Source organism: Anabas testudineus, chromosome 21 (genome assembly GCF_900324465.2).
Source record: "Anabas testudineus chromosome 21, fAnaTes1.2, whole genome shotgun sequence".
Taxonomy (NCBI): Eukaryota; Metazoa; Chordata; class Actinopteri; order Anabantiformes; family Anabantidae; genus Anabas; species Anabas testudineus.
In genome coordinates, this window is record NC_046629.1 from 10060697 (window position 1) to 10080426 (window position 19730).

Here is a 19730-nt window from a genome sequence, read left to right on the forward strand (position 1 = left end):
AAGGAAACATCTTGTTTTGAGCAGCTAAATGTTGACCATGTACAATTTTTGGCTACATAGGCTTAGGCTTAACATGTTTTCAGTAAGAAAATGCTTATTTGTAATGAGTTGAAATTACTTTTTTGGTGAAAAAACATTCATTTGTATTATTAACAGTGGACATTTTTTGTGAATTATCTCTGTTCTGATAAGTGCCCCTTTTTAAACATGATCCTCAGAAATTCTCCTGGTGAAATGAAAAGCTTGCAGTACCATTAAAGAAACTTATTGTGTGGCCTCATTCTAATCATCCACAATCTTAATACAACTCAATACAACAGCTCGAACCTGCACAAGGACAAATATAGATAAAGAATCTTTATGATACTTAAACACACTCTAACATACACTTTTTGAAAGATAAACAGAAAAAATATGTTGATTACTGTCCCAATAATATAACCTATACTAGTAAACAAGTCTGTATTTACAGATACTATGAGCAAAAACATAGAGTTAACTAAAGGTTTCTATTAAATAACTAATGAAAACAGAACATGTGGCATTTAATGTGACATTAAAAATGGACAGATTTTAAATTGACAGCAATAATAAATCCAGAAACATGCATACTGTAAGACTTTGAGTGAGCACATTTATCAGTAACCGGAGATGCTGCAGGGGTTTCACATGATGGACACTCAGCCAGTCAATCAGATGCTGATGAGGATTTGGTCTTGAAGGTAATCATGCCCCCGTGTGTTCAGTTTCTAAGCTAAAACTCGTTCCCGTACTCCGAAGCAGACGGTGGCGGCAGAGCGACACCCCAGAGGGACCAGTCCGGAGTCCGGAGTCCGGAGTCCGGTCCGGAGCTTGCGGCTCTCTCAGCGCTTCTCAAGTTTCACTCCGGAGCGGCGCTCTGCCCTTTGTGTTGTCAGGCAGAAAGACACACACAGGCGGGGTGGCGTGTGTGCTGACAGACAGGCAGCCGCTCAGCACCGACAACAGTTAATTCACATCTACTTCCCCACTCTGTTCAGCAGGAGTTAGCGCTTATTTGCTCGTTTTGCAAACATGTCGGTGGGAGTGGAGTCTGGATTCTCTAGCGAGGAGGTCTTGAACAGCCGCTTCCCTCTCCATCGGGCATGCAGGGATGGAGATGTCGGTGCCTTGTGCGCCCTGCTTCGGTGCACCTCAAACTCGGCTGACCTCACCGTGGAGGACACCTTCTACGGCTGGACGCCCATACACTGGGCCGCTCACTTCGGAAAGGTAGCTCACTAGCCGGACCAGGCTCCTGTTAATGGAGGTGCTGGTTCACCAGTGTCCACAATGAGCGGCTGCTCCCTCCGACATGATCCTCGTCTCGGCCATTTCCTGATGTTCGTCTTAACTGCTCGCTGATGAGACTAAAAAAAAAAAAAAAAAAAAAAAGCGGCCATCGTTAACTGGAGGCAGACAATGACTATTATTGTTGGATTTCTGTCCCTGTTTAGTTAACTAATTACTCTCCACGTTAAGATAATTACATTAATGTTTAATCTTACGTTGAGCGGGAAACATTAGCTAACGTCAGTTCACTCAGATGTTGACAGTTGCTACGTTACTTAGTTAGCTTCATTAGCTATTGTTACGTTAGGCTAACGTCTTGCTAAATATTTTACTTTTACATGATTCATAACCAGGTGATATATGCACACAAAGTGTTACGGTTAGTAATTAATTTTTGTGTGTATGCCATAAATGTTCTTGTCTCTTTTATTGAAAGCCTAGCTGTCCGAAACCAACTTTCAAGGCTGTGAGTGACTCGTTTCTAGCTAGCTGACCGTAAAGATATCATTTGTTTAACATTAACTAGCTAACGCTACATCTGAGAAAGGGCAGGCTTTCAGTTTCCAGAGAACTGGATGCATTCCCGAACCAAGTGCAATAAAAACTGAGGCTGTTTATACAATCTGTCTATTGTCTGTTCAGAAGACAACAGGCAGATTGTCCTCTGCCAGGTGTGGTACAGTAGCTGTCTGTAGTCTAATGTTTTAACAAACAATGAACAAATCAATGCACATATGCTATAATATGTCTGACTTTATGTCTATTGCCCGTGTCTCTTCACAGTTGGAGTGTGTGATGCGTCTGGTTGAGGTGGGCTGTGGTGTGAATGCCGTGACCTCCAGGTTTGCACAAACGCCTACTCACATTGCTGCATTTGGGGGCCACCCTCAGTGCTTGTTATGGCTACTCCAAGCTGGTGCAGATATTAATAGACAGGTACAACATCCAAATGCACACTCAACACAAACTTTTCAATTTTATGCTTTGACGGGTGGCAAACAAGTCAAGTAAGTTCACAGGGATTTTCCTAGTTGCCATTTCCTGGAGGAAAAACATTTAAACATATGCTGCAGGGCAAACCATACATTACAAAGGGATTGTACATTATGTGTGATTCAGCATTCAACAACCTGTCATTATAAGTTGCATGTAGGCACAGATACCATACCTGTGTAAAAAGAGCAGAGCATTGTGAAAGGTTGAGCTCAGTGACCCCATCAACGAGGATCATTCGAATGTGGGATCACAACCCTTGTAGTGTACTAGCGCTAGTTACTCTTAAACTTGTATTTAGACAATGTGTGTTAGTCTTATTTTCCTATTAGAGGATGTGCCCTGTTGAGTTTAATCCTTTTTTACCTATCATGTCTTTTCCTCTTCATGTAGTTTAATGCACAAAGTCATGCTCCAGGGCTATATTTTATGCTCCACTGCACTGCTGAGAGAAATCAGATTAGTAGGTCGCAATGACATAATGTGTTGTTGTCATAATGAAGCGTGCTACTAAGGATTGACTTTGATTTTGTTCTGTTGGATTAAACACCAGGAGAAGTTCTAGGATTTGTGTTAATGCAGTCTGGGTGAAAAGTTCAAGCTTTTTCCTGTCAAGTAACACCCCACTATTGTTCCTGTCAAGTAACACCCCACTATTGTTCCTGCAGGCTGTTTTATTATGTTTGAAGTGTAAAAAGTGGTGGCAAGGGAGGGTATATTTGGTAATGTTTTACCAGGTAAATTGTCTGAAACAGAGGTGTTTTGGCCGCTACTACTGTTCTTGTGCTGCTCTGTGCAGTCATTCTTTTCTGTGTGTGTGTAACTGCAGTCTTTTCTCATTACTCAGGACTATGTGGGTGAGACGCCCATCCACAAGGCTGCTCGTGCGGGCAGTCTGGAATGTATCAATGCTCTCTTGATTCAGGGAGCAAAAGCTGAGTAAGTCCTGTGATCAGACCTGTATGCTCATTTCTTTTCTTATGTAATATCCAACATCTCAGTTACACCTTTACAAGGGATCACCACCACACTCAAATAGGAGTGGTGATGAAGTTTAATTTACCAGATTTATATAGAGCTTCAAGAGTGTTGCTGATAGGAATGTCAGAGAATTTGCAGATTAACTTGACAGGTGTGAGTAAATTTGATCAAGACTTAAACAAGATTAAGCAAATATCAGAGACAAATTGGATGACTGGATGGGTTAGCTTTCCTACACAGCCTTAAGCAAGCTACTTTATGAAATGGTTTACTAAGCATAATTTCCTTTCACTTGGATGCTTTAATTATTGAAATCAGTGGTTGTGATATTGTCGAAAAAGTAGTATACAAGCTTCACATTTCTGCAGAAAGTCAAACTGAGTGCAGAATTAGGGTCTTACAGTTTCCTACTACAAAACAACACATTGTTCTGCAACCATGTATTTATTCTGGAGGTAGAAGTGTACATCAGAGACATTTAAAACAAATAACATCTTTCAACATCTTTTAAGTAGCACAGAAGATGCAGTTTAATAATAACAAGAATAGGTCATTTTAACTGGAACGTTTAGTTTTAGTTTACTTACTACATTTTCTAAAGTTAAAATATTTTTTGTTGTAGGACAGTATAAACACTATGTTGTAGTTATATATAATAAACTTTATTTTTCAGCCCTTTTTAAATCAAAGTTATTTGAATCAGGATTAAAACATTACAAGATCGCAGTAAGACAGAAAAAAATTAATATATTAATATAAAAATAAATAGAATAGTGCAGCCAGTAGTAATATAAAAACAATTATAATAAATAAAAAAGAATAACAAATAAAGACATAAAGAAGTAAGAAATAAAACAATGTACTTTTATTATATAAACAAACCTTTTAAAAGTAACTCCAGCTAAGATTAGTTTGATGGTGAGATTTCTAGTTAAATATTAAACGAACTGGTGGTGCTCCCTTGAAAATGTGACCCATTTGGTTAATCCTTAAAATTGTTGTTTATCATTGCAACAATTCACATTAAGTTGCCCTCTGCTTGTAATAATATAAGCTAAGAATTGCAGAATGATCAAAAAATACCTTTCATTTAATTGCAGTAGTGTTAGATTTTACCGTTATGATATGAGGAAGAGATAAATGTTAATAAAAGTAGATGATTAACTTGATCCATTGCTTTTATTCTTAACTGCTTTTAAAATTTGGTTCAAATATTATACATTCATGAGGACAACTTAATGTAAAAGTTGATAAACTGTTTTAGCCTATTAGCCCATATTGCATGATCTCTGTTAAACCTAGAGTGTGGTTTTCTTGGTTAACATTTGTTTTGTTTAGTGTCTTACATAGCCAGCTTGACTGGATGACAAAATGCACATTGCCCATTTGTCTGAAACTCATTTACTGTTAAGAAGAAAATATCATATTTCTGTTGCATACAATGAAACTGCATCATACCCTTTTGTTTTTTAAAAGGTGCCTGTTAAAATAATTGTCTTAGTAGAAAACAGTCAGGGAAAAAATAAGAGCAACATAAATTGCAAGATAACAAAGGTTGCATTATGGTTTTATTGAACCCAGCTCACCCTGATTCTTCTTGGTAGCATAAGTAGTGAAGTATAATTAGAAACATAATCTACCTCAATTATAATGTTAGCCACACCTTTACAGTTGGCAGGTTCTTTTGTGCTCTCTCTGGATTATTCTATTTATTGTTAACATTTTGATGGTGTCACTGAGGCATAAACAAAGGCACAACCCGCATTTCCTGTGTCCTAAATTTAGAGCCCTGCAGGGGAGGTGAAACACTTTCTCCTTCTTTTTGCCTGACAGGTAATGGTTAGTTAGCCTGAGTCATATTATATAGGGATGTAATTGTATGCGACCATAGTTTAATTAATCAGTTTGTATTTGTTTTAGCTGGAGTAAAAAGTATATATATAAGTCAGTGTTTTAATGCAGAAATTAAGACATAAAAGCATATTTTTATGTTTAGATGATGAATAAACTATTTTCTTCTTTTCAAATAAACCATAAATGTTTTAGTTGCAGTTTCATTTTGTGGAACAGGCGTATGTCATATTCATGAAGTACAAAAAACCCAAAGCAACTGTGTGTTTTACATATGCATGGTTGACTGCGTATAATTTTAGTATGATTCCATGGTGTCATCAGAGAAAATAGTCATTATGTGTCTAATAATAAATCTGAGCTCACCAAGTGAGCTGTTAAATAATGGCTGAAACCTGTAGTTATCTGGCACTTGTTGCAGTGAGAGGAAAAGCCATTTGTATTTGGCATAACTGAATATAATCAGATACCAGTAATGAATTGGACCTAACGTTTACCTATGGTTTCAATAAGGAATGTGAACAATGCTTACACACATTTTCTAAGGTTGTTGAAACACAAAAGTAAAATATTTTTCACTGTATCAGTGTATATATCAGTATAAATAACACCACCTAGTAATAGAGGAAGGGAAATAAACATGGATTGGATTTTACAAATGTAATGCTAGCCTTGCTCATTTGCGTTTAACTCTTATCTTAATTTTTCAATGCTTTTGCATCACATGTGAAACACCTGGTTGCTTTGGTGATTAAAGCAAATGAAATGCAATACTTTTGGACTTGTTTATTAAATGCTTATTTTCTTGTTTACATCATGTAATGTGCATTTGGTTATCTGCTGATGAGTAATATTTATGATGAAAATGATATGTGATTATTTTTTCCCCCTGCAGATTACAGATATTATATTTAGTTTAGTTTATTGTCAAATGTGTTTGTTTTTATTATTTTTATTACTCAGACATGTAGTGGGGCACAACTGGGAGGTAAAACAAGACACACAAGAGGGAATGAGGCTCATGACAGAATAAAAATGTTAGTGTCAAATATCTGTTTCCAGTAACAGTAAGTACAAGTATCTTTCAATTATTAATACACATATTAATAATAATGTGGCTGGACAGTGTAGTGGTAACATCGCTGCTCTCCATGCGAGAGACTGGGGTTTGAATTCCAGCTGTGGACTACCTCCAGTAGAGGTCCTTAGGCAAGACCTCCTCATGCTTTCCCTACCTGTCCTTGTACCTTTTACCTAACTTGTAAGTCACTTTGGATAAAAGCGTCTACCAAATGACATAGTGTAATTGTAACACATAGTAATACATAACATAGTAATCTGACTAAAGAGTCTAAAGAACTTTCCATAAACCTTGAAAAATCAGAAAGCCTTTTATTGCCCTTCAAATTAAAACAAACTAAAAGGGTTTTGTTTGGGTTATTAATATTTTATTGCTGTGAGATACAAGATGTGTGTCTCTTTCAGCTTCCTTATAACACAAAATATGTTGAAATATATTTTTGACATTCCCACATGCATTAACCTGAATATTTATATTTATTTTGTTTAAAAAATGTAATATTAATATTATTATATATATAATATTATTCACATAGCCATTCATAATCATAACTTGCTTAAAATAAATAATTTTTTAACCTAACCTATGGTACATAATCATAACATTTAATGTTTTTGTTGTCAGTAAACCAGTGCCATGGTATTTATAAATTACATTTTATAAATACATTTATAAAGTATAAGTATGACAAAATATAGACAAGATTTAAAACCTCATACAAGTTTATAGCCTTGATAAAGTTTTTGCTGAAATAAATTAATGTTAGCAGAAATGCCAGCCCCCCCTCCTCTTTCAAGGAAATGGAAACATCTACTTTAGCATATTTGCTTTTAATCTGTCCTTCATGATCTGTCCAGCTGACCATTACTGTGTGGTCAGTTCTTTCATCTTAAAGTTCGCAGCTGTCATGCATCTAAGAAGTTCCTCTATGCTCTCATCGAGAGTGAAGATCAGTGCACTGTAATTACTGAAGTTACAAAACAGCTGAGACTCAATGACAAACTGTTTCACCTGAGAAGTATGACTAGCAGCTCACTGCTCACCTTGTGGATGCCAATTTAAGCATTTCTGAGTAACAGGCCCTCTTCTTCTGATCATCTGTTCAGACGCTTCGCTGTTGCCTGATGTCATCAAACATGTATCCACATGTAGCTTCATGACGGGATATAATTAGTCTGTCATTAGTCAGTATTCATAGAAGGTATGCTTGGAACATATTTCTGTTCCCTTGTTGCCAGGATTTTTTCTGCTTTTCTTTGCACTGTCTTTGTCAACCTTTGCTTGTGGGAAAAGGAAAAATGAGAGGTGGAGTTTCAGCAGACAAGAAACCACACAAAATCGATTCATCTCTGATTCATTAGTCAGAAATCTCTGTCAACATTTGCCTCTGCCTTTGATTCAACACACTCCTTTGGCTGAACAGCTGCTGATAAAGGGTGGTTCTGGACACCACACTACAGCTTTTACTGTCTTTATTGTCTTTTATACATTTTCTTGTCAGAAACATATGACACCAACTTGGAATGTTCTTACTATACCAGTGGATGGTTGGAAACTACTTGTTGAAATCTTTTTATGGACTACATTTCCTTGTGTCCTATGCCGTGACCCTCTACATTCACACAAGTTTTTTCTGTGTGCCCTGTCTTTGGACAAAGTGGTTAATGTCATTGAAAGTCTCACCCTTAAATGATTCCATTAGATGGTAGTAGTAGCCGGATAACAGCATTATATCTGAATTGTCTTAGCAGCGCTGGCTACCTAAATAAAAAGACCTTACATACTCGAACATTTTACCACACAAAACCTAAAAAAAAAACCCATCAGATTTGGGATTAAAATATAAACTTGTAATTTATATAAAAAGGTCAACTAATAATAACAATAATAATAGTAACAGTGATTAAAATGTCTAAACAGTGTTCCTGTCTTCCACAGTGCCTACATCTGAATCTAGTTGGGTTAAAAAAAAAAAAAAAAAGATATTTAATCTTAAATTAAATCCTTTTTTTATTTTTCAGAACTTATCTCTAATGGGTAAATAAAAAAAATATATTATTATTATTATTATTAAAAAGTTTTTACTATTTGTCATGAGCCTCAAAATGTTAAGGTTGTCCATTAGTAAGCTAACAGTGGGTAGGACGTAGAGGCTGCCAGTGATGAGAGAAGTGCAGAGAAAGAGGCTTAGACCAGCTCAGTAAGATGGGTTAGATTTTCATAGATACATGTACTGAACTATTAACTGATGCTAACACTCATCCTGTTGCAATGGTTATTTACTGTCATTTCACTGTACTAAGTATTTTATTTTATAGAGAGAAATGTTTTATTTTTATTTTATGTCACAGTATTAACCCTTTACAATATCATAGTCTGTTTTGACATTTAATCTTTGTCACCTTTTCCTTTATGAAAGTGACAATAAGTTACAAAAAAAAGTTTTCTATACTGTTAACAGAAGCAGAACCGTACGTCTTAATGTTTTGCAGCCATTGAATTGGAAATGACTTGGTTTTTTCAAGTAATCCTAGAAAGGGGGAGAATAGACACTGCTGAGTCTGCCCCGTTCCCTGGGATAGCCGCACTGTTGTGGCATTGAGTGTTCTCACTATCGCTTCCTATCTACACACTGGCAAACTGTTGAGGTATTTCTTGCGGTGATTGGTTCTAATGCTAGGTTTTTATGAATCACAACTAAAGTTTTAGACCTGCATGCTTTGCTTATTATCCATGATTGTTCCTGTATCTAGTCTTTTATTTTATTATTTGCTTTTGATTTTGTGAACTAACCGTAGGAGCCCTTTATATGGACAGGTTTAATCACGTGAGTCCCATGTCAACATTGCAGCATGATAATAGGCTGCCTCTGGAAGGTTAGATGATAGTTAGAGAAGATACATTGTGTGCTTAGGACGGAAAAGCAAAGCATACCAGGCATTTACAAAGAATTAACGCTTCCTTTTCAAATTTCTATACAAAGTCTGGATTAATTTGTGTATGTGGTTATCCATTTTGTTGGATCAGTGCATACTGTGTAGATGGAAAGTCTCACCAAAGGAATATTAATGATAGAGAGTTTATTGCCTTTCAGTTATTCAGGGGATAATCAGTTCAGCTCAAAAGAAGGTCAAAGAATCAATTAATTGCAAGAGAAGGTTAAGGAACAAATTAATGGTGTAAGCTAAGCTAAATAATCAAAAAATGATGGCAAAGACACTTTATCATTTAAGTTTTGTAAAGTTTCATTAAGTTCACTGAGAATAATAAAAAATGTACAGCTCCTATCAATTATCTTAATTAATTATCTAATATTATTACCTATCAAAGACATCAGTTTTTCACAGATTTAGACTTAGTTTGAGTAAGACAAGTGCACATTCATCATTTGAAGTGGTTCACACACTCATGGGTGTTTTGGATCATTTTACTGATCCCCTATCTTGTCTTTTTGGGGATGCAAAACGCACATAAAACTCTACCATCTGCTGTTGTAACACTACAGCACTTTAAGATGAAGCTGACTGCAATAAGAATCTTATAGGAATGTCTAAACTGCTGATTCATGAATTTGGAGGTTGATTTAATTGTCACCTTCAGTATTACATTTTTAAATGGAGATTAACTGATCTGAGGACAGCACATATGTGGCTGCTGCACACCAACCTAGTAGACAACACATACAAGTACTTAAAAGATAAAAGACAATAAAAGTAGCTGACTAGATGTGAATGAAGGATTCAGTTAGTAAGTGAATTCTTGTTATTACTGTTTAAAGAAGGAGAAATTCAGTTTTTAATTACAGAGTTGTTGAAATAGCCAATTATTAAAAATGGCAGCTAATGACATTTAAATTATAGTGTTTATATTCCTTAAAGTGAGACCAAACCATCTACTTTATCACAAAATGATTTTCGACACAAACTCTTGAAATAATCCTTTGGAAGCGTTAATTTTCGAGGGGACGGGTAATATGAAACAAGTTACTGTGTGATTTTTACTTTTTTGTTTTTAAAATTTTCAGTTCTTTGAAAATGTTTTTTATGTGCACTATTTCTTGAAATGTATCTTTTTTGCACAACTGTTTAGATAAAAATGCAGAGAAAGAACAATTGATTAACAAGATGAATGACCAAACAGTAACAGTGTACCTAAAATCCTATCTCATTGTATGGAAGCCAATGTCACTTAGGTTTAGCAACTTCAATTAAAAATAGAGTAGAATAAAACAGTTTATAGCAATAAAATAGGTACTTTTATTTATCGAAAATGGGCATTGTATGTTATCAGGTGCATTTTTATGTATATGAAATTACCAACTGATGGAGACATTTTATCTTTTCTTGACATTTTAATAGTAAGTACCATGTGGACCATGAGTCCTAGTTTTTTGACAAAGACATTGCTGTTTCCTTAGAGAACTCATTTTGCAGCACGATGACATTTGGACACAGAACAAGTACAGCATTGTTTTGTAATTGGCCAGTGGAAATGAAGGGAAATCCCATAATTGGGAGAAAAGGCATCTGTTAGTTAGCTGGATATTTTCTTTGTCCAACAGTTGACTAGTGAATACATGTCTCTGCATGTAAATTTCACAATAGGAGAAAATTGACTGGTTTGTATGTGGCAACTACACTGTACTAAATAAGTGCAACAACATACAGATCTAATAGTTTATGTAGTATAATTAAATTGTGTTAAAACTAGTATCATTGTTTATTGTTCAGTGACACTGCTTCCTTACAGTAGTACCACATACAAGTGTGGAATTGAGAACTTCTAACACTATACTCTTTGCTCATTCATTATTGCTCTTAGTCCTTAATCCTGCTGCAACTGGATATGATTAACACAGCTGTACTTGGAGAACAGACACAACTTTAGTTATGGTTATAAAAGCTTCCTACAGGACAGAAGTACATTTTTCTCTCATCACCTTGCTCATCTTGAAATAAGCTGAAGACTAGAGCCGGTCTACTTCACCTTTCAATGAGAAGAATGTTTTGATGTTTGAAGGTTGCAGTTTGTTCTTGATTTATTCTCTCTCCTATCTCTGACTCTGAAGATACAACTCTGTTACGGCCCGGCCTCCTTTGGATCAAGAAGTTCTGAATCTTGTGCTAAGAATATAATCTTGCCAGGCTCTTGCATCACATTTTTCAGGAGCACACCTTGTTTTCCATTGTAGCTCTTTATATTGCACAATTCCTATCATACATCTGCATTCGTGCTCTCCATGCTTCCTTTATGCCGAGGCTCTATGGCAAATGTCAACGCCATTGTGTGGAATCTTCACGCAGCATTGCAGAAATCCTTGGACAGCCGGTGGAAATGCAAGGCAACTGTATCTGTATTTGACTCTTTGCAAAACCCTCCTTGATGTCACAGTTAAAGCCAAATCTCTCCAACATCGCCTACAAAAATGGACGACTCTTTGGATTCAGTAGATCAATTGATACAAATGAATTTCATCATTATCCAGTCCAGGGTATACCTTCAGGTGTCTTAATCATATCCTTTTGCAGCACAGTTGTTTCGAAACTCAAGATTTAAATTCTGTGGAAGGTAAAAATGATCCAAATGTGATCAGTCGTCATCCCTCATGAAGATGACGAATGGAGGGTGTGAGAGGGTAGAGTAGCACAGGCTATTTTTATACATCTGTGTGCCTGTCTGTGTGTATGTGTGTGTGTATACTTGCTTAATGAGTGTGTATGTCTGTGTGTGTGCGCCTGAGCGTGTCTATTTTTGTTTGTTCTATTATTTGTGTACATCAAATGTACAGTGAGTGTTTCTAACACTTCCTCTTCTCATTGTGCAGTATGAGGAATGCCAGTGGGTTGACTGCTGCTGACCTGGCCCATGCCCAGGGATTCCAGGAGTGTGCTGAGATTCTCTCCAATGCCCAGAACTTCCAACAAAACATGGCTCAGTCTCATAACGGGGCTTTTATGAATGGCGTGACCCAGAATGGGGGCCTCGCTCACCCCACCATCCAGGGACGCAGTTTCTTGAATGGTGTACCCAACAGAAAGAGGTCTTTCGATAGCATTGAGGCAAACCCAGTGAAGAAGGCTAGGCCTAATGGTAGGTCTCTAAGCTAATCTGTATGTACTTGGATTTCGGTTTCAATTGCAAGTTTCTTTGAAAGAAAAATGACAAGCTTTAAACTCTTTAAACTGATTTAACTATAATCTTTAAAGTTAAAACTTCTCAGCTCAAAATTTGAAATGTAGTGTAATGATTTATTTGAAGGGAATTTCTTTAATTTCTAAAGGGATTGAACCAAAGCCTGTCGTTATGGTCTCTCTCTTTCTGTTAGGTCTGGGCGTGCCACCAGGATTGCTGAATGGGAATGGACCACTGGGTGGTGCTGGAGAGTTCCAGATGGAGAGCATGAATATGGAGTTGGCAGCAACTGTAACCTCAGGTGGGCCAGGACCCTTTGCATTTGGGCTGAGTGGGTTTGCACCACCTCAGGGGCCAGGGCCCATGGATCAGTGTGAGAACCAGGGGAGACAGGACAGGTCGAACCCTGCAACTAAAGAGCTGGAGGTCATCACTGTGGCATCAATGCAGACCCCTTGTCGCTGCACCAACTCTTATGCCTATCTGTAGAGGGCTTGTGTGTGTAGTGACACGACATTCACATTTGTGCAGTTTGTCTTTTTGGTATCGCTTGATGTTTTTTGCATAATACATGCATAATGGAATACAGTTGTTTTGATCTGGTTGTAAGCTACATTCGAAAGTTGTATAGTAGCCTGTGTGCGTGTGCTGTCTTTTCTACTTTTCCATGTACCTGATTATACTTGGATGGATAAAGGTATTAAGAGCTCTTTATTATATACTTATATTTAATAATCCGTCCAGTTATACAAATAGTCGTTGTATAGTCTCGAGTTTTAGGTTTATAATAACAGGATGAGTTCTGTTTTGCACATTTATACATTAAAATCCTGGATAATACAAAACTGACATTCCCTTGACACGGTTGCATTACCAGTTCAAATACACACTCACTGGCCATTTTATTAGGTACACCTATACAATCTAAAGAAAAGCAAGACAGCAGCTCTGCCATAAATTCTACTTTTACAGGGTCATAACTTTTAAATTTTTGCTGAAACTGTCAGAAAGATGATAATTCTTCTATGTTTATTACTGAGGATGGTAGGGGATGTTCTAATGTTTTGGCCACCCAGTTTTCATAAATGTGGGGGTCAAAACATTTGAAACACCTCTTAACATAATGCATTGGAAACTGTATTGGATTTCATTAGAATTGTACAGGTGTACCTGATAAGGTGGCCAGTGAATGTAAATCAAGACCTAATATTGTAGGAAAAGACGGCATTCCTAAAGATGATGTTATTGGCTTTGGGCTGGAACCATGAATTTCAGTAGCGTTTCTCTGAGTGATAAACAGATTTGGCTCATTTACTTTCTGCTGCAGTTCCTAAAGCTGGTATGTATGCAGCAGGTTCAAACATTAAGTATTTTAGCCTTATTTCTTGAGGTGATTTGAAAATTTTTCAATTAATTAAGACATTTACCTAAAGTGGTAGTGTCTGAGAACTGTTTAATACACATTAAAGAAATCTTTTGATGTTGACTACCATGCTTTAGCAGACACTGTTTTATATTAAATAATTACCTTTATGCCAAAGCATATCCCAATATGAATGTAGCTCATAAAGTTTAAAAAATTCACTGTGCAGCTTTTTTTATAGTTTGTAGAGGTCATATACTAAGACATAGTGGTCCATGGGCTTAAATTTCATTGTTCTTTATATTCATTTTGGCTGTGTGCTTTATTGATTCTTAAGTATGGTGAGTATTAATTGTGGGTGTGTTTGCAAAGTTTTTTTTTAAGCAACTAGCTGGCTTTGCACATTTGTATGTCGCATAATACAAAGTCTGACTTTGAAATTGGAGTTTAGGCGTTATACAAGTAGTAGTTATGAATAAACAGTACTGCTCAAGATGTTTTGCATGGATCACCTGACTTTGCAAAAGGCCTTATGTCTTGAGCTGTAATGAATAGTTATACAGAAGTTAATGCACATTATTTTTAACTTTTATCAATACTGGGAAGGGAATTTCTTTTTGTATTTTGTAGTACACTTTCCGGTTTAAGGTGGTGTTCATATTGTTTTACATGCCAGAAGATTTGACTGTCTACCCTCACTTTGGAGCATTCAGTGCTTAGTAGTGAGCAGGTTTAGTTATGTACTTGATTGTGTAAAATCATTAAATGTTGATAAATTTTATAAATCTGATCGTGGTGGCCTTTGTTTTCTTGATGATTTTTTATGCATCTGTCAAGTCCTGTCCTTACAGTATTGTGTTACTGTATAGGAATGTTGATAAAGGTGAAATTAAGTTAGGTTTTATGCCAACAAGCCTGAAAAACAAAATTTTCTTGATTTAGTTCAGAACCTTAAATGCCACTGTGGAAAGAAAACTAGGTCACTGTAACATTAAACTATTGCAAAGCAACCACCAGTCAGGTTTGACCTATTTAAAATAAGGTCTCAGGTCACAACTTGTACTACATACTTAAACATGGACTCTGGAATGTGTTTTGCAACACTTGATTAACTTATTATGTAATATCTGAAATACAGAACATGCTTAATTCTAGTGTGTTGAAAAACAGTCGCAAAATGCTACCTATAACAAGCTCCCTTTCAATACTTGTGCAAAACTTTTACTTTCGGTGCTTCATATTTATTAAGGCAGAAACATGGCAATAAATGTCTTTGTATAAATTTGGCCTGTTTTTCTAATTTCCAGTGGCAGGAGAGAGACACAGTGAGGATTTTTCCTCAACTCGTCACAATCAGCCACAGCTTCCATTTGGATGTGACCCAGCAGCAGAAATCCTGCACATCTGCAGCGACTCACCTGAGATGAACGGCACTGCAGGTAGCCAGCTGGAGCACCAGAAGTCTGTGAAAGCAGAACAGTTGTACGACTATGCCCTGTTCACCACCATGCTGCTTTACCACGGATCCTAAAGTGCTCACGATCTGTCTGACAGGCTGTTCTTCCTGCCTAAACGTCATGTAAGACTAAACAAGCATTAGTTCGCCTTAAAGCCACAGAGTGGTCCGTTTATTCGCTGAAATTATTATTTGTTGTAGAGGGCAGGCCCAGTGTTATGGATGGATCTGAAATTTCTATCTGCCAAGGTTGATTAAGACGTGGATTTTTGTTTTTGTTTGTGTTAAAGTGCTTGCTTCGAGTATTAACCTTAAGATTTGATATGCTACAACTAGTAATGTTCTGATATACACTAAAGCAAGCATCTCTACTGAACCACTGCCAATATTTAAGTTGTTTTTTGTCTACTAGAAGCAGGATGATTTCTCTTGGTATTAAACAATGGAAGTGCCGCTCTGTTACTCAATCATTAAAACACGTTTTGCAAATGATGACGTTTGATTGTTGTCTATTTTGTCACAGTCTGACTGATTCATAAATAACTTGCTGAACATAATAATCCTGGCAGTGATACCTGATAGTTGAATAATGTCAAACATTTGTGTGCTTCGTGTCTCTGGGTTCACGTCTTTACTCGAGGCCTCAGTATCCACACATGCCAAACCTATTTGGAGCAGACGGGGCTCCACCAGCAGCGCCTCACGTGGAGCGCTTCGCCCTCGTCACCTGTTTCGTGGATCGACCTTCATCGATGCGGCGCTGCACAAACAACGACGTCACTGTGACCACGCCCAGTATGAGACGAGGCCCTCCGACAAGGGGGGAGAACAAATACATGTTGTTAATAAAATAACGTAGTAGATTAATGTATACTGTCGGATTATAACGGCATCTACTTTCTAAAATGTGTTGTGCTAACTGAGCCATAGACTCTGAATTATAATGCCATATCTGACTTTTCGTGTAACTAAACGTGTAACGTGTCTCCCCCTCCTTCCATGACATGGTATGGACCTGTGAACCTAGCTGCGCTAACCAGAGAGTCAGGATTATCGAGAGAGCGACGGGACGAGTCTGACGGTGGGGAAGGAGTTCAGCAACTATTTAATACAACATTACGTTTTTGATTTAAAAAAAATAAGCAAAGTGAGCGTACTTTTAAACGTGCCTAACAAAATAAGACATGTCAACCCCGGCCAGAAGAAGACTTATGAGAGATTTTAAACGGTGAGTCCATGACCAGAAATTAAGCCGATGCCGATAATGTAAGTTAGCTATGATTTGTCAAAAACGGCTAGCGTTAGCACAGCTAGCGTACATTAGCTTGACATAGGAAGCTAGTATTTATTTATAAATGTATTGATTCGCCAACCCCCGCTGTACACTGTGGTTTTGCGGCGTTTCGTCTGAAACATTTAGCTGGCAGCCAAGTGAAATATCGTTAATTAGTAAACGCTTGGCGACCGTTGGCTAGAAGGAAACAGTGGTAACCTACGTAGCTAATACGTTAGCAGGCTAGTCGAGGCTAACGTTTCTGTTAAGAGTTTAGAGTCGCCACTAGTTGGATAACTCTTTAGACTAGCTAACATTAGTGTTGGCCGGTTGGCCATTTTATCCCTGAATTAAACCTGATTATTATTAAACGAATCTAACGTTGGTGAATTTAATCAGTACTGCATTACTAGCCTTAATGTTCGTGTAACATTACATTGTCAACTAGTAAAACATTAGCTAATTAAAGTGTACATACTCTCTACGTAAGTTAAAGAGTCAAAAATTGGTATGTGTAAGTTAAGTAATTATACAGCTCCTCTAAAATGACGACCTAGGTATAGATATACCTTAATGTTGCACATGAGAAAAACAACATATAGCCATAGCGGAAGCCACAGTGTATAATGTTACTGGAGCTGCGTTTGAAACTAGCGAGCTTGTTAAATTTCTTCTCTAATCGAATAAATACTTAATATCTTCATTTAAACGAGTGTCGCTGGCAGCCACTGTACATTTACACATCTAACGAGTGCTGGCTTTGCCCTGTTAGTTCAGACAGGACTCTGACCTGCAGGATTTTGGACAGGTCTTTCCAGGTATTGGCAGTGGTGTGTGTGCATCTATAGACTTGACCTATAAATTAAAACAGTCTGGGATTGTATAAAATTATTGCAATTTGAGTTTATAACTAGTGTTTCTCAGTAAGCTATAAAAACCTTCCACAAGGTTCTATTATCCACTTTATTTCAGCAATAATCCTTTTTTGGCTAAGTTTATTTTAAATATAAATGATGCCTCTGGATAATATTGAAATACATCATTTGATAATTGTATTCACATTATTCAGCTGCCAGACTAAATAAATATAGTTTCCTGTCCCTGAACTATAGATTTAAGTTTCTGCTATAACACTTTTCTCTCTTTTTTTGTCATGAAGGCTACAAGAAGATCCACCAGCTGGTGTTAGCGGTGCCCCATCTGAAAACAACATTATGGTGTGGAATGCAGTCATATTTGGGTAAGTCTTTGATAAATAACCATAATGTACACGGCAAGATTTTTTTCTGTGTGAAGTATAATGTTAGTCTTGTGAGTTTGTATGTGAAGCGTGAATTAAATGACCGCATATATGACAATATTTTCTTTTTTCCTCTAACGTAACAGCCCTGAAGGAACTCCTTTTGAAGACGGTAAGACATAACATACATGCCCTACAGGCCGAACATAATACTTTTACAGCATCCAAACCTGTACTTTTGTTAAATATGTTTACACAGATACCAGTTGCTGAAGAACCCACACATTTTCTTTTATTAAGCATTTGTCTTTTTTGGGTTAGGGTTAGGGCTTTTTTGCTAGTCCACCCAAAGTATAATTTAAGATATTAAATAAAACTTACAATGAAACCAACATAAAATAATTTAAAACACAATGTTACAGTTTATGCTATATATGAAGGGGGGAAGGGAAGGTTTCATTCAGGTTAGGGCAAGTTACTACTTCAACACACCTTTTCTACCTTGAAATATTTCTTACCTTAATGAGGCAGTCAGGTTTATTTTCTCTATTGTCTTTGTCCCAGGTACATTTAAACTCATTGTAGAATTCACAGAAGAATATCCCAACAAACCCCCCACGGTACGATTTGTGTCAAAGATGTTTCATCCAAATGGTAAGAATATTGTTTATTCTTAGTGCATTTACTGGTACATTATAGTGTGATAGTTTGGGTGGTGTGTGAATTTTTTTTTTTTTTTTCTCATCCAGTGTATGCAGATGGCAGTATATGTTTGGACATCCTGCAGAATCGCTGGAGTCCCACCTATGATGTGTCTTCTATTCTTACATCTATTCAGGTAAGAAATGTCAATAAGCACACTGAATTATAAAAGTCACCACAGTTTGGTTTACTTAATCTATTTTTTGTGGAAAAAGCTTCCACAGTAATTGTACAAAACTAACCCGTTTATTTCTTCTAACAAATAACATTACATATTATATGTAAAGTGTTAAAGTGTAAATGTTACAGTTTTGAATACAGTGAATTTTTCAGGTATGTAGAATTCAGACAACTAATTTTGGGACCTATTCCTCAATATTACAGTTTGTAACAGTTATTTTTTGATGTTTTTATTAGAAATATGCACCAAAAAGTATTTAATGTAATGAATCAGTATTTATATTGCCTTTCCCCAGTCTCTGCTTGATGAACCAAACCCCAACAGTCCAGCCAACAGTCAGGCAGCTCAGCTGTACCAGGAGAATAAACGAGAGTATGAGAAGCGTGTGTCTGCCATCGTAGAACAAAGCTGGAGAGACAGTTGACCAGACAATCCTGATAGCTGCTCTATCTGTTGTTAAGCTGTGTGTGCTGCAAGTTTTAGTGGAGTACCTCTTAAGCCCCCCACCACCCTTTTTGATTTTAAGCTTTTATGCACTTTATATTCAACTTCCCTTCATAGATTTTTTTTCTTGCTTGCCAAGAAAAATTTATTTTTTCTATTATACCCCCCTTTTCCAATCCACCAGGGGAATGTGTTGAATCTTGCCTTGATGTTTTATCAGTATGGACTTGTGGGCCATTACCCAAAAATTGTTGTGTTCTAACTTGCTGTAATAACTTCCCCTGACTAATTATGTTAAACGTCTTTGAGGGTGTATCGATTAAGTCATGGGTCCTTCTCTATTGTGCCCCTGATCTGTTCTGATAAGTTTGTTTTCACAAGGCAGTTTGTCTGGTCTCCAAGATGATCATTCTAGTTTTTTTCAACTAGCAGCCTGAACATCATGGACTACAACTAAATCAGACGTCTTTGCACCGTCTTTTGCTGTGTTGTGAACTCTGTTACATGCATGACAGAACGTGTATTCACATCCCTGTTCAGTACTCATGTATATAAGAACCTTGCAACTGAATTTATGTACAGATTTTGCACTGGTTGTCCTTCATGTCATTTTTTTCAGCACTTGTAAATAAAAAAGGCAAATTCATCCTAATGTGAGAAGTTTTTTTTAATTGTAAATGCAAATTCAATATTTGACATAAACATGGGTTTCTTGCTTGCTT

General features: G+C 36.8%; 2 protein-coding genes across 2 annotated transcripts; both read left to right on the forward strand.

The window, feature by feature from the left end:
- Nucleotides 1-903: 903 nt before the first annotated feature.
- On the forward strand, nt 904-15660 carry ankrd10b (ankyrin repeat domain 10b). The gene is made up of 6 exons (XM_026375829.1): nt 904-1251; nt 2095-2247; nt 3152-3243; nt 12042-12307; nt 12543-12650; nt 15020-15660. The coding sequence occupies exons 1-6, from the start codon at nt 1054-1056 to the stop codon at nt 15241-15243; spliced, it is 1041 nt and encodes a 346-aa protein (XP_026231614.1). The 5' UTR covers nt 904-1053; the 3' UTR covers nt 15244-15660.
- A 545-nt stretch (nt 15661-16205) lies between these two features.
- On the forward strand, nt 16206-19654 carry ube2al (ubiquitin conjugating enzyme E2 A, like). Its single transcript, XM_026376902.1, has 6 exons — nt 16206-16396; nt 17601-17681; nt 17828-17853; nt 18246-18335; nt 18431-18519; nt 18860-19654. Exons 1-6 carry the CDS (start codon nt 16353-16355, stop codon nt 18986-18988), a joined length of 459 nt encoding a protein of 152 aa, XP_026232687.1. The 5' UTR covers nt 16206-16352; the 3' UTR covers nt 18989-19654.
- The last annotated feature ends 76 nt before the right edge of the window (nt 19655-19730 follow it).

Coding starts and splice junctions, on each gene's coding strand:
- ankrd10b (XM_026375829.1), top strand. CDS start 1,054: ATGTCGGTGGGAGTGGAGTCTGGATTCTCTAGCGAGGAGGTCTTGAAC. Junction 12,308..12,542: donor GAAGAAGGCTAGGCCTAATG/GTAGGTCTCTAA, acceptor TCTTTCTGTTAG/GTCTGGGCGTGCCACCAGGA. Junction 12,651..15,019: donor GGCAGCAACTGTAACCTCAG/GTGGGCCAGGAC, acceptor TCTAATTTCCAG/TGGCAGGAGAGAGACACAGT.
- ube2al (XM_026376902.1), top strand. CDS start 16,353: ATGTCAACCCCGGCCAGAAGAAGACTTATGAGAGATTTTAAACG. Junction 17,854..18,245: donor AGGAACTCCTTTTGAAGACG/GTAAGACATAAC, acceptor TCTTTGTCCCAG/GTACATTTAAACTCATTGTA. Junction 18,336..18,430: donor AAAGATGTTTCATCCAAATG/GTAAGAATATTG, acceptor TTTCTCATCCAG/TGTATGCAGATGGCAGTATA.